We start from the raw sequence: 24,714 nt of genomic DNA on the forward strand, positions 1-24,714 counted from the left end.
ACTTAACGGTACACATTTACATATATGCACAGATATACAAACATGTACACCTTGCAGCAGTAGCAAATAAATGCGTAAATGATAAAAAGTGCACAAAGGAAAGCGAGGCATTGAGAAGTTGCAAGTAAATTGCGCGCCAACAAAAACAAAAACAACTGGAAATAGCTAAAACAATTGTCTTAATGCTGCTGCAAATCGGCGCTAATAGCATTAAGAGTAATAGCTCAAAACAAGCTGGAGGTAGCGCAAAAACAACAAATATTCATGAATCGCTTGAAATGTATATGTGTATGTATGTGCAACGCAAAAGTAAACATGAGCGATGCGCTGATTTAAACGGCAATTCATCACTGTCGTCAGACACATCCTCGTCCTTTACGCGCATAATGCTAGTATACATTAGCTTATGGGCGGAGGCGCCTCCGAAGATGAGGGTGTTGATAGTGAGGCATTGGAAAAGCATTTTCAGAAACATATCTAGAGGGCTAAAGATATACAACCAAATATACATACATAGTTTCAACTGTTTATGTGTGTATTTTTAATGTTTTCGCCAGCGGCCTGCAGGTCAATTACATTTGCCCGAAATAAAACTCATTTCCGTTTACCGTATTTGTTGTTGTTGCGTTCTTGTAAATTGAAGTTTGCTGCAGTAACTAAGTAAGTTTATTTTTCTTCTATAATTTTTGTGCGAGCTTATTGATCTATAGCTGAGCACCACAAAAAAAATGCTGAAATGCCAAACCTGCTGCGTATTTGCTTTCCGGAGCGCAGCTTCCACTCAATAACCACGATTTTCATGCTTTTCCTTAGCAGCCATTTCATACATTGCTTTTTTTGTTGTGTGGCGCTCACGGTCATCTTCATTTTCCTGTTTTTCTTGTTTGGTTGCCAAAACTGTAATGGCTTTTTCAAAACAATATTACGAAATACCATTAAGATTGCTATCAATATCTCATATAGCAGCAAATACATGCTTATACTGTATATATACTCTGCAAAGTAGTTACCTTTTTACCGTTCGATAAGCAGTGGTAAACTTAAAAATTAACTTCGACCACATTTTGGTCAATTTCGCAAAGCTAGTACTACCTTCCTACTTCCTTGGTCGCGCCAATAACCATACCGTCTAATGTCCTTTTTTGCTCTGCCACATTTACCATTTGCGGTCAGCGTCATATCGCCAACCGGAAATCTTCGGTAGAAATAAATGCATTTGCAGTCTAGCACTAGCGGAACGAGCTTTCTTTAGCATTTTGTTATGTGGCAAGAGGATGTAGCAAGTGAATAAAATAAAATTTGATAGTTTCGTTTGTCGCCGCACGGACACACACAGACACAAACAAATATACTTGACCGCCAGTTGACCAAAAACTGAGAAGAAAAAGTGAATTGGTAAACATTGCCGAAATCAAAGCTTATCTAAATTGCTAACCGCAAGCTCTTGCATATGAGATGGAAGAAAATGAGCCATATTTGTTTGTGAAAAGGAAAATTCAGAAAATTATCGAACTTAAGCCGTTTGCATACGAAGCGCAAAGGTGGTTGAACGGCAAAAAAGGCAAGAAAATATAAATATTAACCCTTTCTGATTACAAATGAGCATAGAAAACAGATAAACCCCAATTCTTACGCATACATATATAAGTACCGATATGTCTCCCTGCTTGCCCCCTTCCAAAGTAAGGGTCAACTTGATTTCGGTAAATGCTTGCAACTATTTTGTGTGCTTCCTACTGCTTAACTATGCCATTGCAACTAGCTTTAGAGTGTTGCGGACACAAAATGGGGCATAACAAATTTGTTTATATCGGAAATGTCATTTAGAGGTCCGGTCAGTATCCGTAAAAGCCATTAAGCGTATACATTTCAATAGCGTACAGAAGCTATTCGTAAGCATTCAAAAGCGATTTGTGCACATTCAAAAGTTATTTGAAGTCACTTGACCGCTGCGCTGTTGTACCATACTTACTTACTGGATGGCAGTTAGTTGAGTTTCATAGTTTTTTAGTGCTTAATTTACTTTGATGGCAAAATCGAAGGAGAGATTTCTACTTAAACGGGGGTCTGGGAAGGTCACTAAAAGGGTTTGCGTTATGCTTGACTTTTCTATAGCTATTCACATTTAACTGGTGTTAGAGTTGAAATATAGTGAGAGCAGCTAGTATAGTTAAGCCAGGAAGGCATATGATCTGATAAGAAGTAAATTGGAAAGTTTTGTGAAAGTGTATTGAAAGCTTTTGTGAAAACACAGTGAAAGCTTTTGTGAAAACTTAGTGAAAGCTTTTCATAGTGTGAAGCAACAGCTTTTTATGCTGAAGATGTCCACATTTATGTAGAAAATTTACAGTTATAGTGCTTTATGTTTGAGCTTGATGCTCGACTACTTAAGTTGTTTACTAACACAAATTTGTGCTATTCAAAAAGGAATTATTAAATATTAGGTTCTGCTTTAAAGGACTACAAATAATAAAATAAAATTACTGTAAGTCTTTCTAAGTCTTTATCAATGCTTTTCTAATTTATTTTGCTTTTCTTTGGATAATCAGTAAACTCTTCTTCAAAACTCCGCGTTTTGCATTTTTTTTTTTGCTAATTTCACTGTAAATATATGTATTTATAAAAAATCCTCAGCATTAGTATGCACTTGGCGTATGGGTCATTACCATCACAACCATATGCCAAATGCCATATCCAACGCCAACGACCCAACGACCATTTTGTGTCCGCATTGCGACACCTCGAAGCGTTAAACAAGCGCCCAAATGGCTAAACCCGAACACACATACAAGTGCACACACAATGACAACAAAAACATGTTTGGACGCCAGACAACCTCGTGGCTATATTAAGTGTCGATAATTAACCGTTTAGTTGCCAATTAAAATGTAAAAGAAGAAAAAAGCAAACCAACTTGCCGCTTTGGCAAGGTGCGAATTGTGTATGGCAGCAACGGCGACGGCCTACGTCAAAAAGTTGATGGAAATGCCAAGCGAGCGACCAAGCAATCAGTCCACCAAACAACCAGCCAACCAACCAACCAACCAAAGAAAGCGTCGCGACGCATCGTCTATATTGCGAGGCACGAAATAGTCAAGTCACTCTCTGTCAGTCAGCCAGCCAGCCATATAGCCAGCGCGCAGTTAGCCAACCACGTACGCGTCCAACGCAAAATGTGAGAAAACATCAAAACTGACATGCGTCGTCTCCGTCTTCGACAGGCGGCCAAATGTGGATGGCTGGCAGGCAAGCTGGCTGACTTGACTCGTTGCTTGGCAGTGCAAATGGCAACACAACAACAACAACAGCAATAATAAATATACAAATTGCAGCAACAAACATTCGTCATGAAGTAAACCAGTCTGCAGACAAGCAGCGCGATTGCGGCGCGGCAGGAAAGCACAGGGGACTGGAAGGAGGTGCATACACCACTGACACGGCGCTAATGAGTGCTTATGACGAATGTGAAAATATGCATGCGCGCTCGAAAGGGTTAAGCTAGCAGCAGCGGCAGCAAAAGAAACAAGAAAAATATGGAAATAAAAATATGGAAAGAGAAATATTGAAGCAGACGAGTGGTGCAAAAATGAGTACAAACAAGTACGACTACAAGATTACATACATACATATATACATATGTGTGGATAGCCAGCCAACCAAATGGATTGACTCAGGTCCGGTTGCTGATGGTTGATGGCGGCCGCGGTGCGGTTGGCTTGTGAATGAAATGGTGCAAAAAGAATGCCAAAGTGGAAGTGCCGGTTGCCATAATTATGGCAGTAGCTACATACATGCATACATAACCCGCTGGTGATATTAATATGTTGTTTTAATTTATTGTTGTTGTTGTTGCATATACAGTTTGTTTACATTTGCGGGACTGCGGGCTGTTTGTTGCTGCGCTCGACAGTCTGCAGCGGCGGCAGTCTATGTTTATTGTAATTGCAATTGCCGTTAATGTTATTGTTATGGTTGTTGTTGTTACTGTTGTTTTAGTTTACGCCGCTGCTGCAACATGTCATTTACATACAGCTATACTGAAACGTTGCACGTTTTGCATGCAAAAGCTATGCGCTATTTTCTCCGCCTCCACTGCAACAAACACATGGCATTATTTGCCGTTAGCACCGCCGAAGCGTGTGTCTGCATTATGTCCGCCTCGATCTACCCACTCTACTTTTCTCAGCCTACAGCTGTCTGTTGCCAGCTACACGTGTTTGTCTGAAATTAAACAATTTGTTGTTGTAAATATACTTGCCGCAAGCAATGCCGCGCGCGCCCCTACAGCAATAGCTGGCTGTTGTGTGGGTTGCGCGCTGTTTGGCTAAACCAGCCAGCCGCCGCGTCTTATTTAAGCAGCACACATATGGCATATGTGTTGCATATTTGCTGCATATTTAAGAAATGTCAGCAGCAACAACTTTTGCGATGCCAATCTTAAACGACTCTATGCGCTGTCCAAAATGTGTGAGTAGAAAACCCCAACTGCATTTGTGTATTTGTTTCTGTCTGCACGCCGAAATTGAATCGAATCAAAAAAGGCACTCATATCATTGTAGAACGCCTTTAGCTTAGTTAGTGCAATTGTTGTTGTTGTTCCTGCACAAATTTGTAGATTTGTATGTGGCGCGTCTACACCACTCCTTCGCTGACTCTTTCTGGTTGTTGGCGCGTCAGACACTATGCGCTTGAGGGCGGCCGCGTTGAAGGCTGCGCGACACTAATGCAAATCCGTTTCAGTATGGCTGCCTTGCTTTGTCTTAAAGGCCGCCTTAAATGCAAATTACGAACGCGATGGCTGCTCGAATTAAAATTCATATAGCGAGGAGCTGGGATAAATTGAAATGACAAAATTAAATATGTGACCGATATAGAAAAGCAATTGAACCTATTTTGTGGCAAGTAACTGTATTATATATAATTTAATATAACTGTGGAAGTTAGTAAGTATTATTTGACGTTTCGTGCGATTTTGCTTAGTTTTTGTAATAATAACGGTGCTATATAGAAACGCGCTCCACACAAACAATTCACATTTCAAACGCGCTCATTCACACCATTCCGCATGGCTTAGTTATCCTGTGCTTTGCTCCTATTCTGTACAATACTTTCTCAATGCGCCCCTCACTTTGCAACTCTTTGCCGCAGGGGCGTGACAGTAATTAATTATTTTGTATATGGCAAATTAATATTCCGTATGGACTTTGCATTTTCTACTTTATGAACTTAACGCGATTGCGCGCCACTGTCGCAACGCGGCATTTGTCTTCCAGCAACGCCAACGTAAGCTACTACTTCTCCTCCTCCTCTGCTGGCAGCGCTTGCCGAACGTAATGCAAAAGTAATATACATACTTGCACTTGTAAGTAATGTTGCATGCCACAGCGCGTAATTAGTGTCAGCGTTGCAATTTGTAAGGCGCGCGGTGCGTTGGCTGCGTCGCAACAAAAGGGTAAATTGAATTGTGCAACGCCTTGCATTCGCAGTCGCACTTCACTTCGTCCGTTACACTGCGCTGCCGCCGCTGTGCTGTGCTGTTAATGGAATTATTTGACAGGTGAAAAGGTAATGGGCGCGCATAGACTGCGTCGGCGGCGGTGGTGGCGCTGTGGTGGTTTCTCTCTGTTGGCCAGTGAGTTATTGATGACTTACAAATTAGTTGGAATTGTAGTGCTAATTAAAATGCGCAGGCGGTGTGATTATGCCATATTTCTTAAATGTGCTAGTTAGTGAGCCGAAGCGCATTGGTGGATTGGGTATTTTCATGTGGATTGGGTGATTTCAAGTTGGTGAATTTTTTCATCTTTCACCTTAAATCGACTCAAATTTCATAAAATATATATACACAATAAAAATCTATGTATATATGTATGCGGAGTGTGTTGCACGAGTGCTCATAAAATTTAGCTAAAAATTTTGCACGAATTCCCAAAATTCATTTCCTCTGCAAAATGGCTGTCCTTCCGCCAGGCAGTCGTGCAAAAAGAACACACTTAAATTACTGTTATAAAAATATAAGTAAAATAGCCAACTGCTCGTACTATTTCATTTTGTTAGCTTTCCCGTGCAATTGTTGTTGCTGTTATGCCTGGCGCGCTATACACCGATAGCTACAGTAGTACTAAGGCATTATTTTAGCATGAATTTCATGAATTATATGCATTCACACGTACGCATTAAATGCGCTCGACGAAAATCCCTCAACCATAAGTCGCCCAAAAGTCCAAAGCTGGCGGACAGCGCGACACACGCACCCACACAAGCAACACATATTCGTGCGCTGTGAGTGTGTGTGTTGAAAATTTGCACAACCAACAACAGGCCAACTTGTATTTATTCGAAACCTGTGGCGCAGCTCGCCTCAGCTGGCCGCCACAAAACAGGGGTAAAATGTAACCGAGATACCAACGGCTGGTGCTGGGGTGCGGGCGCTCCACTTACCGTTATTGTCCTGCACGCCAGCAGGCTGATTGGTTTTTGCATGAAATTTTGCTTGACTGTTGGTCGTTGCTGATAATAAAATAAAATATGCCAGTACACATGAGCAACAATCGCCACACACACACCCTCGTACCACTGTCAAATGGAGAGCAATGCTTTTGCAACGCATAGGAAAGCTACAGCCATGCAGGTTGTTGTGTCCCCAACACACATAAAATTATTGCATGCCAATATTATTGTCTATTTGCGTGCGCTGGATATTGTTTGATTGCGTGCGACTGTGTGGGTGGCTGGGAGGGTTGGATGTTGCACACATAGGCGTTTTGCATGGCCACTACCCTGTCCTTTGTATTTGCGTAATTGTAGCCGATCAATCGTGCATTCAGTTGCATATGAAACGTGCCCGATGATTCATTGATTACGCTCTCAGCAAATTAATGACAACGAAATGGTTGCAACACGGCTTTAGCTAGGCGCAATTATATGATTTTTTAAGTTAAAGCTTTAAGCAGGAGACTATTTTTTATTTTAATATTAGCTTAGAGAATGCGTCCAAAAAACGTTCCTCTAAGTTAATAATTTGATGTTTCGAACAGGAAACAAAAAATATAAGAAACCATATTTGGTCAACAAAATAGCATCAAAATAATCAAATGAACATTAAAAAATTGTTTGAAATATTTTATTCTTTGAAAATAGAATATTGAGATTTTGATATTTTTACAAAAAAAAAAATACTAAATTGATTTTTTCATGCAGCATCTTAAGCATAAAACGCTATTATCACAAATTCTTAAAGCTTTATAATATACATACATCTCTAAATCTATACCCACTAACTAAGAATAGACTCCCTACAAGCGCTTCAGCAATTTGCCACCGTCAAATGTGCATGTATTTTGTACGACTCAGTGATTTGCATAACATGCAAACTCACAACACAACTGTCTACCATTATTTTCGTACAAGAAATTGCCAATAATATACACATGAGAACATATACGCAATTCACATACTGCCAATAATTCAGTTTCATATTGACCTCTATTCTTATGGCACTGCCATCACCAAAAACAAAACCTGCATGAGGCCGATCTGTGCTGCCAATACAAGCACGTAAGCACGTAGAAGACGCAGCGCCAACAAGACACTCACACAGAGTCACAGAGGCGTGCCACGACAGGACAGTCGAGGACATACTATTTGCTGCAATATATTTATAGCATTTAATAGACAATACGCGCATGTGTGTGCAATAGCATTTCATGCCAATACATTACTTAGTTGCTTACCACAACTGCCAAACTCGGTATTGCATTATCAGTTTTGTGTATGGAGCATTGCATATGCAAAGGCGCACCTCTAACTCTAGTCTGTCTACCTGTCGCCTACCAGCACTGCAAACGCGTGTCGTTGTTGGCGCTGACTGCTCCAATAATCGAATATACACTATATGTTATTATTTTTACTGCCATTGTAGTTGTTGCTATTGCACTCCTAGGACCTGTCATGGCGAAGCGTAAAATGCAATTTTCTATTGGCAGTTAGTTGTCTTGTAAGGATAACAACGTATGCATGCATGCATGTAGCGCAAAGGAGAGCTTTGCTCGCTGAACTTTGACTAGCAGTAGCAGCAGCAGCAGCAATACGATGACAGTGCGGCCAAACCCACTTTTGATTGTCACAACATGTGCACATTTATTGCATTTGCTAAGTGGAGAAATGTCGAGAAATAAATGTAAAATTGTGCATATGTGTGTGTGTGTAATACAGGTGTGTGAGTATAACTGTGTTGTATTGTTGTTGTTTTTGTGCCATTTGCTGTTTAGTGTCTGTCGTACATGTCGAAAATGTCATTTGTTGCATGAAATTTACCGTTTTCTTATGCAAGAAATACGCCTCTACTACTAAATAACTGTAACTTGCAGTAGTGCGAGTGAGAGAGAGTGAAAAATAGCGAGTAAGCATTGTGGTGGGAATACAAAAAAAACATAGCAAGCAAGTCACAGTTATTCGAAATATTCACATATTAAATTATTTGCATGCATTGTTGTTATTATTGTTGTTACATTCATGCTGTGCATGCAGCGACACTACACAAAAGCAATGATATTACAATTTATGCAAAATACGTACAAATTGAAATTTCGCACACTCATATGTACATACATATGCTTATATACATATATAAATGTACGTACATATGTACTAAAAGTTGTCTAAAAGCCAGCAGGTGTATAAACAAGAAATTTTCCTTCGCACCAATATACCCGGCAGCCAATATCTTGCTATGCTTTGGCTTCTAAGGAACTTGAGCTACATACATTTCTATGTGTGTGTTGTTGTTTAATATGTACTTGCTTTGTATTCCTTAAAATATTTCTTATAAACTGCGCCCACAACTAGAACTAAGTTCTTGCGTGAAAATGGCATTTAGTTATCCTTGCGGGTAGACCAAACTTATTCACACACACAAGCAGAAATTTGCATATAACATATACATATATATATTTCTATGTATTTATGGCTGTACAACTTTGTCTTGCATAAATTCTCGGTTGGTTTGAGCGCAATGCATTTGCTTTGTTTACTTGTTAATAAATTTAGTTCGGCGTTTGGACGTCATTGCAACCAGCAACAAGACAAGGTGTTGCCTTTATATGCAAATAACGGCATATACATACATATTTCAAATACATACAAATGCATATTTGCGGCCATTTGCTGGTTGTCTGGCCATTTCTATGTACATATGTATGTATGTGCAATTGGAATTGCGAATGCGAATTTCACTGTACTGCTTTGCCATTTTCATTACTTATTTTATACTTTCCATACTTTTGTTCTTATTGTTGCTGTAATTATACGTTTATTGGCATAGTGTATGACCAGCAAATAGTCAACAGACATAAATTACCTAGCGGGAGTATATTAAAATGGAATTTATGTTATTCACCATACACACATAGATGCACATGCCACACTGTACCGTTACCGTTGGCGTTGAGTTGAGAAGTTTCACATAGTCAGCACTTAGAGATCAAAGGCTAGTTGGCAAATTTTACATATACATATACACGCACATTTATGTATGTATGTCTCTTTTGTATATAAATAAATATTTTGACATTTTAAGAACTTTTTATTATGTTCATTTCAATTTGTTTTCAAAGCAATTAAAATGTTTGTGGAAAAAAATGCCATATTTTATAAACTCATTCATTTCGATTTGTAAGTGAAAATTTCCATAGCACAAAAAGATGCTGGCGCACTGCAAACTTGGCTAGATTTTTGAAGATAATTTATGTTGCTGTCGTGCGTAGAATGCAATGAAATAAATAAAGAAAGTCATTTGGAATTGCTTAAACGATTATACAAAGCAAAATACGGTGAAATTTGCATATACGAGTAGAGATAATGAAAAAAATGTTATAGAAAAAAAGTTATAGAAAAATATATTTTTCGAAAAAAAAAAATTTATTATAAAAATTTAAATATAAAATAATAAATGAAAAAAATTGCGCACAAACTAAATTTGATTTTTTTCACTTAAGCCATATTTTCTTTTTATTTACTTTTATTAACATCCCAACTGTCGCCTAAAATATAAAAAAACTAGTTGCCTTCATGTCACTTTTACCGCAGCTTGTGTCATACAAATTAAAGTACAATTAAAAAAATATTCCAAAAATTAAAAAAAAAATATTAAAAGAAAAAAGTGTAGGCAGCATCCGCAAAACAGCAAACAAAACGCCCACATCTGCCGGAAGTTGAAAGTTGTATAAAACCTTTTCACAGCGCTGAGATGGTTGGCTTTTGTTTGGCGCGTGCTCAGAAATCCTTCAGCCTTTACAGTCAACATTTTTTTATTTCATCCGTTTTTATTTAAAACAAAATTCAATATTAAATTTAAATGCATGAATATAATACTAACGCGCGTTGCAAGCGCAACTCGGAACAATGGCCGCTAGAGGCGTACAATTGCATAGAAAGGATATGCGCAACGGCTGGTTGGCTGGTTGGTGTAAAAAAGAGGATTTTCATGAAAATAGGCAAACAAAGGCGTTGAATGAAAGGAGTGCGACTGAAAAAAATTGAATATAGGAATAAAAGACCTACAAAGGTAACGGAGGTAAAGGTGTATAGCATACAAAAGCGAGGGAGTTATGAATAAATAAAATAAATATGTATGTATGTATAAATGTGAAACGGGAATCAAATCAGACTAAAGCGCTAAATGCGTTGTTTTTTTATATTTCTATGTATGCTAAAGTTTGATGCAATAATCAAAGTGGAAAGGTGCAGTTCTTAGTTTAGTTTCATGTGTGGTTTTGTTTATTTGTGATCTTTGCTTATTGAATTTCGAAAAAAATTAATATATATGTATGTATGTATGTATGTATAAAACAAAGTACAAAGGTTTCCGGTCGTAGCGTAATTTGTTCAGACAAACAATGAACGCTGTTGCAAGAAAATAATATTGCATGCATACAAACAAGTATGTATGTATGTCAATATTTATTAATTCTTTAGCATATAATCACAAAAATATTAGTAAATATATTTACTGCACGATAAGCATATAACCAAAACGAGCAGCTGGTATAAAATATTGCTTAAAAATATTATAAAAAAAATTACAATAATTTTATGAGAAAGTTGAATTAGAGGCACCCATGTTGGCCACATGTTAGTATTAGCGAAGATTTTAAGTTTATTATATAAGAAAAATTAAATTTTTTTAATCAAAATCAGAAAGAAACTCATCTAAAATTATGAAATAAAATTTCAAAAGAATATAAGAAACTAGTCTCGACCTTTATGAACAGAAAAAATGTAATTGAGTTCATTCATATTGTTGTTGCAATCATTTGTTTCATGCTTAATGATATTACTACTACTATCATTATCACTGTTATTACCTCTTTTCTCCCTCAATTAGCTACTTTTCCCATAAAAGCCAACAATAAATCTCCATTTCTAAATTTTCAAAAAAATTTTACTCAAAAAAAAAATATATACAGAAACCAAAATCAACACCCTTCGCTCCAAAAATGTTTGTATATACACATCGAAGTAGTCTGGCGCATGCAACAGGTTTTGTGGCGCCACCATTTCTACACGCACTCAAACACATTCAAAGCAAAACAGCCCAAAAGTAGTCATATCATTGTAATAAATATGCCATCATTATCAGTATCGAATGACAACATTAATTGTTTGTTTACTTCTAAATATCATCATCATCAAATTGGACACTGTAAAAGCAACATGTAATCGCACAAACACACATACATTTAATGCATATGCATTTAGAGGCGCGCAGATAAGCAATGCAGTAGGCACACTCAGTGTGTTGCATAGACACTTCATAATAATAAATAGATAAAAGAAATATGTGAAATATAAGGAAGTAGCCAAGTCAAACGCACGCATACATATATATATAGTTAATGTGCTTCTGATAAATATTTTCCATTTATTTATCAGTTAAATTGTCATAAAATCAAAGTAAATATTTACATTGGCATTGCAACCGAAAAGTATAAAAAATTATCAAAACTAACGTTAAATAATTGTAATGAACAGTTAAAGCGCCAGCTACTGTTGCTGGTAGGCATTTATGTATATGTGTGTTAAGTAGCTACTAGGCTTAATTTTTCAATATGTGCGCTATGTGGGTGCGCACCTTATAAATATATAAATACATATATATAACAAAGTAAATGCAACACACAGAAGCACAACTTTGTTTGATACTGATTAGTTCATATAACTCAGGCGAACAATTTGATAACAATGCAGCTATTGTGCACATACATAAATACATGTATACATATATGTACCATATACAAGTGCTGACTATCATTTTCTTGCCTACTTACTTTCATTTTGATTTTCATTTCACTTTCACATTTTTTCCACCAAAAAAAGCAAAAATAAAAAAAATGTTTGCATTGCTCTATGATATGGTTTTTATATTTTTTGGTGTTGTTGTTGTAGTTGGCTATTGCGCCTAATTTTAGTGCATTTTTTTCACCCGATTTTCCAAACACATTGTTTACACACTGACGCCACTGTGGCGGCTACTGGTCGTCAAGATTTATGAGGGCGTACGGCTGCCGTTGATGGAGGCCTTTTACAAAAAAAAATTAAATAAAAATATAAAAAACAACAACTACACGTGTGCATTGCACTCGACTGCATTTAGGCGCTTATTTAGGACATGTTCAAGTGGATGCTCCAACAGTAAAGTTTAATTGAAAATAAGCACATAGATTTGTTTGGCGTTTAGAACTTACAACTTACAATGGTAACAACAACAACAATACAATAAATTCAAGTATTTGACTGATTTTGTGGCCAACTGAACTTTATCGTTTATATTATTAGTAGAAATATTCAACTGCATGGCGTTGCGCGTGAGTGTATATGTATCATATAAAGTACATGTAAGTTTGCCACCGAGTTTTAGTGCGCTTATTAAAATGTCAGTTGCGCATAAAGGTGCTGACAGTTGGATATGCCGTACATTTGATTGATCTGTTCTGCTGCTAATCGGTTTTTATTGCACATGAACGCGCACACACACACAAGCATATACGCATAGGCATGTTTGAAGTGTTACAGTTTGTGGAATGCAGCTTTTTGGAGTTTTTTGTGTGTGGCGCTGCATTGACATTGTTTAGATAAGCTACTAGCTTGCAAATAAATGCTTAGTTAAGATTATAACATATTTTTTATCAAAGTATACACATGTGAAGCGGTTTCTTCACACATATACACACTTATATATTTAATACAGCATAATTATTGTGTTAAGTTCAATTCCGCATAAGACTCCACGTAATTTTACTTGTTGAAATGTAGTTTTCAACAACATATTGGCTGTTGAGCGCTATTTCTACAAATATTTCGTAATATTTTAGCGAGATTTACATGTAGAATTCGTAGAAGAGTTGAGATGCATAATCAAAATGATTTGATTAATTCTCAGAATTTCAAGTACCCGATTTCTGTGCATTAAATTCTGAATAAGCTCATGTTTACATTTACATTTTTGCTATGAAAGTAGAAGAATGTAAAAAAATAATAATATTTATTTAATATTTTCTTTAAATGATCACAAATAATGTTTCAACAAACTAAATTTAATTTTAATATTTTCTCGCAATTTCACTCAATATAAATTTCTTTACAATTTGCTATTTATTGCAGCATCCCTACCCCTCCGAGGATCAGAAAAAACAGTTGGCGCAAGATACCGGCCTAACGATACTGCAAGTGAACAATTGGTAAGTGAAGTTTTTTCTACTCTTAAATATAGTAAAGACCGGTGCAGCCAACTGAGGTGAAATGTAAAAGAAGTGCAGAGAAAGCCTTCTCGAATACTATAGCCAGGAAGGACACATATAGCGTGCCACACAATTACGAATATTTTAAATTTAAACTATTTCATGATAATCTTGTATCGATCCAATGACTAAGAGTATGAACGCAGTTCACAAAATCATTAGGAGTGTTAAGTTTTCTGTTCTTAGAATAAAAATAATTGTAAATTTTGTACACGAATTTCTACCAATCAAAGTAACGAAAAACCATTTACACCACAATTACAAGTAATCATTCCACAAAAGTTTCTCATTTACTTTGTTTCTAATGTAACAGTTCTTCGACTGCTTTATTTGTTGAAGATATCAAGCGAATAAATTAAGAAAAAAATATAAACGAAACATTTCAACTAAATTAAAATGTGGATGGAAATTTCTCGTAACGCAGAAAATATCTTCAAACAAACTTTTTCCATTATAATACTTGTGATCAACTTAGGCAGACATATCTACATAACATACCAAACCAGTGATGGCCTCAAATCTCGAATTTGCGCTTTTTAAAAGTATTTCATGCGCTCATTGCTTTGCTTAGCTGCCGCTACGAAACTTCTTAACCTCCAAAGAAGTGAGCGGCGTAAACTTGGTTGAATACTGAAAAAAATTCCATAAAAGTTTCAGCAGAAAACAATCGAAAACAACAAAAAAAAATGCCACACTTTTACTTACGCTTGTGAAAGATATTAGCGCAAGCGGGCGTTATATTGTAGTAGGTAGAAAGCTTATTACTGTAGTAGAGCGCCACCAACTCGGGATTAAGCCACATCATATTGGGTGCTAATGGCCGTTAGTTGGTCATTTAAATGACTACCCCGCCCCACACACTGTATATATGTATGTAGTGGTAACCACCCCTCTTTACTTGTCTGACGTCTACTCGCCCCCCATTATCTTTTAATATACACCCCCACCACTGCTGTGCCGTTTGCCACCTTCCCGACGCCATTTACGATTTTATGTGTTTTTAGTTAATTCTACGCCATTTCAAGTCGGCTTAATCGCCACGTTTGAGTGCGCTCGGTGGCCACCACTCTAATTGTTGTTACTGTTCGGTTATTCTAGCGTATAAATATAAATTTATTTAGCTAAAATAGGCAAAAAATGAAAAAAATAATGGAAGCAGAAATAATGCAGTGGCATAGAGCGGCCGCCCCTCACTTGCTGGCGCAGCGAAGCGACAAAGCGTCAAACCCACTTTTTAGCCCAGAAATATGTTTCGTTTGCGCAATTCCCACTGGATTCCCAGCAGCATCCTAGTTGATTTTGGGTGTTCTTTTTACTTAGTTTTTTTTTCGATTTGTGCCTTTTCTAATCTTTTGTTGTTATTGTTGTAAAGTTTTTTTTTCCTGCCTGCGACGAGCAAATCGCCAAGGTGTCAGGCAATAAATTACCAAAAGTGTCTACCTTCTGTTCTCCATTTCAGTTTGCTATTTATATTTAACTCTGTGTAGAAGTGTGTGTGTGTGTGTGCCAGCAAAGCATGCTGGAGCGTTCTCTACTTACAGACTACATTGCAACGTGGTGTATGTATGGCTGCTGTCCTCCTACAACACGCTCGGTTTGTTATGAGGTGTTAGGGGGCAAAGCGCGCACCGCATTTCTTTACGCTTTCTTGCATATTTTGCGCTAAGTGTGGCGTAAATTTGTTTGCGTTCAAAGTGTGTAAGAATGTAACAATTTTCCCTAAAACAAAAACAAAAAAAAAAACAACTAGCAAATATCTTAAAAGTTTCAGCTTTCTTCGGTGTTTTTTCTATTATTTTTTTGGTTGACTGCTTTGTTGGTTTTTCGTCGTATATATGCTGGGTTTGTTCCCGATATTTGCTTATATTTAGTGTGCTCGAGTGAGCGCAAAATTCAATTTAATTGATGCTGAAAATGGCCGTCACAGCTGATGCATGTGGGAGTTAGCTTTTTTAGTTTTTGTTTATATTTTCCCCAAAGTTTGAATAGAAATATTTTAATTGAATTCCTAAGCGCCACTTGGCGGTGCATATGTGTGTGTGTGATGAGGTGTAACGAAAATAAAGATTCGATAATTATATACCATATTATTATTAAGAATTCCTTATAATGATTTTAGAAAATTTAAAACGGTCAATTTGAGCTTGAGTTTCCTTTGAGCTTTAAGCGAGTTGTTTGTTCGATTCGCGAAAATATTCGATTCCACGAATTCAGGACTGTTATTATACCACGCTTTGCTTTACAAATATCAAACCAATAATTTCACGCTCCTCCTTAAGCTACAACAACACCTCTCCAATCTACTCACTGCCAACCTTCCGAAATTTTCGTGTCCGTGCGCAATTCTCATAAAGCTTTCGTGTTGTCAACATTTCATGCGATTTTATATGTCTGACAATGTGGCAAATGTCTTGCCTTTTATACTCCTATTTATAACTAAACAGTGAACATGAATTTTTCACGTATGCACTTCTATATGCACGGCACTAACATAGTTCCGCTTGCAGTTGTCTAATAAAAAATTCACAACTAATGCGATGCATGCATTGGAGTTTGTCACCAGCACAAGAAACGGTAATGCACCAGGTATGCGCCATAGCAGTCCCGGCGTCGTGGCTTGTAGCAAGTTGCATGTTACAGTAATATGATGCCTGCTCTGGCAATAGCGCACACGGATATCCACTGACAGCAGCAGCGGCAGGCGAAGAAAGCGAACCAGCGAGCGCTGGCAAACGAGTAGGCAAACACTTTTGCTTGTGAGTGTCAAAATGTTGCGACTGTCGCATAATATTCAAATTTGATGATGAAGTTGTTAGTTGTGGTCCACGCTCGTTCACGTACAACAACAAACAACGCCTTCTTACTTCTAACACTGCTGACGGAAGGAGGTTGGACATATAATAGCATATGTATGAGTATGGCACACACACGCGCACACGGAAATTGTGGCATCCACTATAAAGTTGTATATAAGAGTTGATTGGAAGACAGTCTCGTATCAAGTTGTAGTGTTGGAGGTAGTAATCGCTGTGGCAGCGTGGTAAATTGAGTAGGTTACAAGTGTCTAGCGCAATGTGTAGAAGAAATCGTGTATGCAATAAATTTATCACATGCGATATTTTTTTTTTTAATTTTCTGTAATGCTGTTGCTTTTTCTAACAGCAATTGCAACACTGCATGTTTTCTCAACTTGGTTGACAAGAAAATTTGTTGTTGATGGTGAAAGCTTGGTTGTTAGCTGTTAACATTGAAGTGAATTTGAATAAATATGCGATTTCTTCACCATATGCATAATGAAAGCTAATTTCATATGAATATGTGAATTAAACATTATTCCTTATGCTCCCATGCCTCGCCGTCCCAAAAGGTCATTTAAATACTCATAAAGCGCAGTCGCTCACAAATCATGCATTCATGCATACACTCGCTCAATCCATATACACTCAATTGCTCAGCAACAATAACAAGCAGCAGCCAAAATAGCCAAAAGGCGAGTAGACACTGGCATCATCATTGGTCCAGAATAAAGTACACACACACTCACACACTTCGGGCTGCTGCCAACGAAGGAATTCATCAAACAAATCACAAGCAACTGGGCGAAATTTCTTCTCAAATAGACAAAAAAAAGCAAAATACATTGGGGATATGTAAACAAAAAGCCAGCGAAATTTGCCGCCACTTTTAGAGGGTGTTTCCAGTGGGTGGTTGGTGCGCTGGGTGGTGACGCGGTGGACTCCTATACATATGATATATATATATACATTTATGTATGTGTGAGTGTGGGCGCGCGTATTTGCTTGTCAGCGTTGTGTTAAGCCGTTTTGCCATGCAATTTGTTGCTGTTGAAATGCTCGAAAAATGGCGTTTTTGAAGGGTGTTTACGACTTTATGTCGACTATGAAATTTGCTAGCTGAGAAATAGATTCTGATTTATACAGTTATGTACGCAGTTATCCTGTAAAAGTAAAACGTGCACAGGTTGCATGGTGTATGTTGTTGTTTTTGGAAAGTTTTTGTTTTTGCTTGAATTTTTGCTTTTATGTACGCTTTGCTTTTGTTATACGCCTACAATTAAGGGTTGTTTGCACATTCGAAACGCTAATTTAAATGATTTATAGCCGGTTGTAATGGTGTGGAAAGCGTTGTTGGAGCGAAATTGGGGCGCAATGCAATGCAATAAGAAAATCATAAAGCTTGTGGCAATATAATGTGGAGATAATAAGGAATTATGCTTTGTAATAAAAATAAAGTTATTAAAATAGTTTTTATTAATTAAATCGTTCATTGAAAAATCGAGGATGAAAAAAATGCAAAATCATTTTTTAAATAATAAACAAAATAAGAAGGTTAAAAAAAAATATTATATTAACTTTTTAAAAATATTAAAATATTGCATAATATTTCTTTCAGTCAATTAAAAAAAAACTGTTGAGAGTAACACCATTCATAGCGCAAAATTTAACTTCAACAAAAGCTCTTCGACCACCAAAAAGCTTTTGTGAAACCATTTTTTTGGCATCACTTTAACTTTTTTCAACATATATAAGAAGCAACTCGTATAAAAAAAATAAAAACAACAAAAAAACATTTTCGCTGCAGTAACGCCAGTAAGCCTAGCCGCAGAGTTGACCACATCAAAATCTCTTTAGTGCATTAACCTCGATTTTCTGCCTGCCAAAAAATGTTGAAGTTTCAAAAATAAGCAAAATTATTATTTTTTCGAAAACTTAAAAAATTTAAAAATATTAAACAATGCCAGTATGTAAGGCATCAAATTTTTTTATAACTAAATTTTTTATACACACCCATATACACACACACACGAAATTGTGCAGAAACAAAAACTCTGTGGTTATAAGAAATATGTGACCGTCAAATAACAGTTATGCACCAGCCGATCACGTCACTCAGCCAGCTAGCCACAACCCGGCAGTTCATCTACCGTTGTTAGGTTGCTTTTGTTGTCTGATTTTTTTTTTGGTTTTGTGCGGCAGATATCAGTGTCCTTTGCAGATATCAGTGTTTTTGTGTTCACCTACTACAATCTTTTGGGGTAACTACAACTAAAACGCATATAAGTTTGTAAAAAGCGTGCTCTCCAAGGCTTACACACAGCATTTTGTTTTTTGCAGTTATGCACGGTTGCAGTTAGTCACTTACTGTTCTGGCAACCTGTCTGTGCGCCGCTGGCCTTTGGTGAGTGTCCCCAGCACATAAGCACAATTGGCGGCATTTTCGCTTTTATCATGAGTTCAAGCATAATCTGCCGATTGTTGTTGTTGTTCGGTGTTTTTTTTTCTTTTCTCACAAAAGCAATCACAACCGCGTTGGTTACAAATATTTGTCGTCGTTATTTTTTGTTGTTGTTGTTAAATATATAATAATAAGCAATGTCGATTTCGCCATACTTATGGCTTACCTTATTATTTCTTCCAGTATTTATTACCAATAATCATAACAAAAGTTGCGGCTACTGCTGCCTGCAACCTCTGACTCTGTTGCACGGTCAAACAGCTTCCACGGCTTGGGTGCTTTCAATTGTGTTGCCTGGCCTGTTACATTAAAGAAAAAACGTACAACAACAACACACACTCAGCGCTATGCTTTTTCTTCAAGAAAAAATAGCAATAACAACAAAAAATTCTGTAGCGGATTTCGTATATGTCACTTAAGTCGCTCGCACACTTAACCCATTCCCAGCCTTTAAGCCGTAAGGAAAGCCTAAAACGCAGCGCCGCGTTAACAACTGCTCAGTCTTGCAATCACGCTGCCGATTTAGTTGGTGAATTGCGTGGATTGTGCGGATTTCATAAATAATTTATAAAATTATGCGTGGCGACTTTTTGTGTCCATTGGTTGGTGAGGTTTTTCAAGCTGCCGCACTTTTTAATTTTAATAAATTCTCACAATGCAATATTTCATCGAAGTCGGCTTTATTTGTACTTTGGTTGTTGTAGTGTTCTTGTTGTTATCCGAGTGATAGTTATTGTTGCGTGCAAACGTTTGCCAATTTAGTTGTAAAACACCGCCATAACTTAAAAGTAATTATTTTTTATTATTTGTTACGTCAATTCCGCAAGCTGTGGTGCAGCGTTTATAATTTAGCCGGTGAGCTTATACAAACAGGAAGCAGGCTGAATTATTATATTTGTTGGGTAGGAATTTTTTCGCCAATTTGGACAAATTTTATGCAGTTGGTTTGTGTATGTTTGAATGTGAGCGTTACTTAATAAAAAATATTTAAAAAAAATAATATTTTAGCAAAAAAATATTAAAAAAGCTTAAACATATAGTTTTTATTACTAAAAATATTGTTTTCTCTTCCAATTTCAGGTTTATTAATGCGAGGCGAAGAATTGTGCAGCCAATGATCGACCAATCGAATCGCGCAGGTAATTAAAATTTTTATTTTCTAAAAAAAAATTTAAAATTTTGATATAGGTCTAAAAAATTAATAAAAATAATTTGTAATTATACCAAAAAAAAATTTTACTCCTAAAAAAATGAAACTAAAAAAAATATTTTTCAAACTTTTAACTAATTAAAAAAGTATTTCGAACCACTCTTTTCTAAAATTTCCACATTTTCACCATTTGATTTATTTTCTTCACCTCCTTACAGTCTACACACCACATCCGGGTCCATCGCCGTACGGTCATGACGCCATGGGCTATATGATGGATAGTCAAGCGCATATGATGCATCGTCCACCCGGTGATCCCGGTTTCCATCAAGGTTATCCACACTATCCACCCGCCGAGTATTATGGCCAGCATTTGTAATTAACCGATGCAGTTGAGAGTCAGGACTATAGTCAAAGTCATGGGCAATCAACTTTGGAGGTGGCGACAGCAACAGATGTGGCAGCAGCAGCAGCAGCAGCAGCAGCAGCAGCGGCAACGGCAACGGCGGCGGCAGCAGCCGCACTGGTGTCTACACCTACACTAACAACATAGCAAAACAAAAACAACAACAACAAAAATGTAAACTAAAGTAGTTAAAAATAAAAGCAAAAACAACAAACGCACCAAAATACTAAAGAAAAAAAAATACAAAAAAAATTGATGCAAATCAACACACAATTATCTCAAAAAAATGCAAACAAAAAACACTTGTGCTAGCAAAAATTGCATAATCGACGATGAAAAATCGTTTCTGTACCCCACAAGCATCGGCAGCTGTATGCAACAGCGACGCATGTACAACTTCTACTGCTGCATAATGGCTGGCGTATGCATCAGATCCCGAAAAAACCAACGATACACTCATCTTACAGAACTTTGACTGTACAAATGCTTCAAATACGCCAATGCACCAGCTTTACCAACACCACACACAACTTTACTAACGCCTATCGCCTCATACGTAATTGGATTCTAAGCGTTGCAAAAACAAAAATTGCAAAATTTTAAAGCTTTCATACAACAACAAAATCTAGAGCTTCTATTTTGCCTCAAAAGTGTAAGTATTTTAATATTTATATATTTTATTACAAAAAATGTTATAAAAAAAAAATTGTAACAAATTGTATATAATTTCAACAACATGAAATTTAACATTTAATATTATCACAATCACAATTTGTTGTTTAAAAAATTATAATTTTTACAAAAAAACTCACATTATAATTATTATAAAACTTTTGTCCAACCTTTTTAATAATTTATTTTTATTTTTTTCTTATCTTTATAGCCCTGGAATATTAAAAGCTATATGTGTGCCTAAACGAAAATCGCAGCAAATCTAAACAAAAATTTTAAACTGGAACACTAAAAAAAGGAAAAAGCTTTTGACTTAGGAAAAGCTTTTGACTCCATAGGACTTTTGTAAATAATAAATGTTGTAAAAAGTTATCGAATTTCGAAATGAAAATATGAAAAATTTTGTTTATGTCTAACTCGAAAAAATCTGCAAGTTGCTAAAATTATATAATTTTTTTAAATACTTCAAAAAAATAGTGTAATATATACAAACAACAAATTTAGTTAAATATTTTGGTAGAAATTTGCTGCAAAAGCTTCAATAACTATTTTATAAATACTGTAAAGACTTTCTTAAACATTTCAATTAATATAAAAAGCGCTTTCGAGTTTTTTAAGAGCTTTCACATAAGCTTTCACAAGAAAAAGATACTGCATATATTTTTTCTAAATTTCTACTAGCGCTCAACAATTCCTGCTATTCAACTACTGAACAATTCTTACAACTATAACCTTCTTTTACCGTTACACACACCCCACACCCACACACATGCAGTCAAAGTTCAAATCTTGAGCGTTTCACGCAGAAAGTTGTTGATCTCCTTACTAAATGCGACTTAAAAGCAGGTACACGGTGTAGAAGCATACAAATAAATATACATTTAAAATAAATAATATATATAATAATAAAACTGAGCAAACAAAAAGCACTTGAATGCATGCAAAATAAAATAAAATAAAACAAAAGAAAATATTAAACAAATTGTGGCAATATCAGTAAATTTAAATAGTAAAAATATACATACATAATAAATGACTAAAAAATGAAGAAAATAAATAATTATAATACACGTAACTACCAGCATATGTATAAATAGCTACTAATTCTAAAGTACATAGTAACATACATACATACATAAACACTATTGAAACGATGATATTATTTTAAAGCTTACAATGCGGCAAACAAATGCACAGCGCGAAAAAAAGGCAAATAAAATATGAAAAAATATACATACATACATACATATAACTTAAATTAGCAGCAAATTTCAGAGCACACAAATTTGCAAAAAACAAAAATGAAAATGAATATGAGAAAAATATACAAACTGTAAAAATTCATACAAAAGTGCGTAAATTATTAGTAATAAAACAAGTTTATATGTTTGAGAAAAAAAATAAAAAATAAAATAAAGAAGAAGCAGCAACAAGTAAAGTAAGCAAATCCATTGAAAATCCATTGAAATGTGAATGCAAATGAAAATAAAAACAAAAACAACACACTTAACTGCGCATGCGTTGTAAGTTAAACACGCCCACTTTGCAAACAACAAGAAGATAAGTAAAAATCTAGAGCTAAACACACACACACACACCAACTTAAGGTGAATTTTGCAAATATTCTTCTTGTTTTTGTCTGTGTAATTGCGAATAAGCCGAAAGCAAACACGAAATTCAAATATTACAGCAAAATACTTAAGGCACGTTAAGTAAAAAAGGAAATTAATTAAAAAAAATATAATATATGAATGTATTTGTAAAATAAAACAACAACTGTATTTGTATGTAGAATAAAAAATTGTGTGAAAAGTTTATTATATATATATTTAGAGATATATAGATATGTAGGCGCTGCTGACCTATAAAATGCGTATAAATTTAAATGGATTTTTGTTTTCTTTCAAATATAATTAAGTTGCAAAAAGTGAGTCAGAAGTGTGAAAAACAGAACAAAGTGGAAAGTTAAATGCAAAAGGAAGTGAGCAAGTAAGATAGGAAAAACAAAAATGAAAACAAAAAATGCCTTGTACAGATACATACATATGTATATACTAGCACAACACGCTGCTGAATTGAACTTTGCAATTAATTGCAATAGATACAAAAAACAATTTTTAAAAAATTTGGCAAATAATAAAAAAAAACATTATTTTCGAATGTTTTAAAGAAAATGTATTTTTTTCATATTTTTAATTTTTCTTTTAAATTAATTTTTTTTTAATTTTTCTTTCAATTTAATTTTTTTGTTTTTTTTTTTTTTAATTTCTTTCAAATTAAATTTTTTTTTATTTTTTTTTATTTAAACAAATTTTAATTTTTCAAAATAATATTTTCAACAAAAAATCTAACTATGTATTAACAAAAAAGTATGTGCAAATTTTTGTTTTTAACCAAAAAATATACATTTTAGCGTAGCTTCTTATTTGTTGCACTTTCCTCAAACAATCTCACAACGCAAAAAGGCAAAGCATGCTTAAGCGCAAGCAGTGAATTAAAATTAAAAAAAAAAATGAGAAATGAAAAATGTTATGTACTATAAAATAATATGTATTTAAAGGGAACAAAAGAAATTTTAGTTTTATTTACACTTTAGTTAATATTAATGCTTAATTTTAGTTGTAGTTGAATTCGCTTATTATTGTTTACAACAAAAACAAAAAAAATACAAAAAGATACAAACAAACTTTTCAATTTCAAGTATGTGAGTAAAACAAACTATTTTTGTAGTAATTTGTTTCAACATTTGAGAGAGTAAGAAAGAAAGAAAGAAAGAGAGAGCGCGTATCCACAATCTTGCTTTATAATGTTTAAACTAACACTTATGTATGTATATTAAATTAAATTTAAATTTAAATTCTAGTTTTTAAGCACAATAAGTTTGTTTGTGTAATTTACTAAGCCACTACTTTATTATATACATATAATCCTCGTCCTTGCCTCCCGACGCCTTCCACAAAGAACCCTAATGACCAAAATGTTGGCAGCTCAAATTTATTTGCAAAAAAAAAAATTAATTTCATTATGTATAGCTACAAAAAAAATATATTTTTTCTTTATAGTTTCTTCAATATATAAAAACAATTACGAATTTTGGTTTAAGTTTTGAGTTGTGTTAAGCGCTCTTTTGTACTTGTAAAAAAAAATTGTTTCTCTATACACACACACATATACACACATGTAAACATATGTAATGTTTTTGCAATTATTTTAATTGCTTTAATTTAATTACCATTAAATTACTTTGTTTGTAATGATTACGGTCCCTTCTCTTTGTATGTAGTATTGTTTGTTTTACTTTATAGCAAGAGAAAAAAGTAATTATTTTTAAAAATGAATTAAGTGAACACATGCGAAAAACCTATATATACATAAATATATATATATATATATAATTTTAATTAATTTACTTATAATTATTTTACTATTAATTA

The 24,714-nt window shown here is 35.1% G+C and overlaps 1 protein-coding gene across 1 annotated transcript in view; it reads left to right on the forward strand.

Moving 5' to 3' along the window:
* The window catches only part of LOC105213891 (homeobox protein homothorax), a 249,552-nt gene extending 226,771 nt beyond the window's left edge, over positions 1-22,781 (forward strand). Inside the window, exons 12-15 of the mRNA XM_011186990.3 lie at positions 13,660-13,736; positions 20,133-20,191; positions 20,421-21,260; positions 21,492-22,781. Coding sequence (XP_011185292.1) covers positions 13,660-13,736; positions 20,133-20,191; positions 20,421-20,581 — 297 coding nt within the window. The 3' untranslated portion in view covers positions 20,582-21,260; positions 21,492-22,781. The remainder of the gene's footprint in view (positions 1-13,659; positions 13,737-20,132; positions 20,192-20,420; positions 21,261-21,491) is intronic.
* Positions 22,782-24,714: the final 1,933 nt, after the last annotated feature.

This window comes from Zeugodacus cucurbitae, chromosome 2 (genome assembly GCF_028554725.1).
Source record: "Zeugodacus cucurbitae isolate PBARC_wt_2022May chromosome 2, idZeuCucr1.2, whole genome shotgun sequence".
Classification (NCBI taxonomy): domain Eukaryota; kingdom Metazoa; phylum Arthropoda; class Insecta; order Diptera; family Tephritidae; genus Zeugodacus; species Zeugodacus cucurbitae.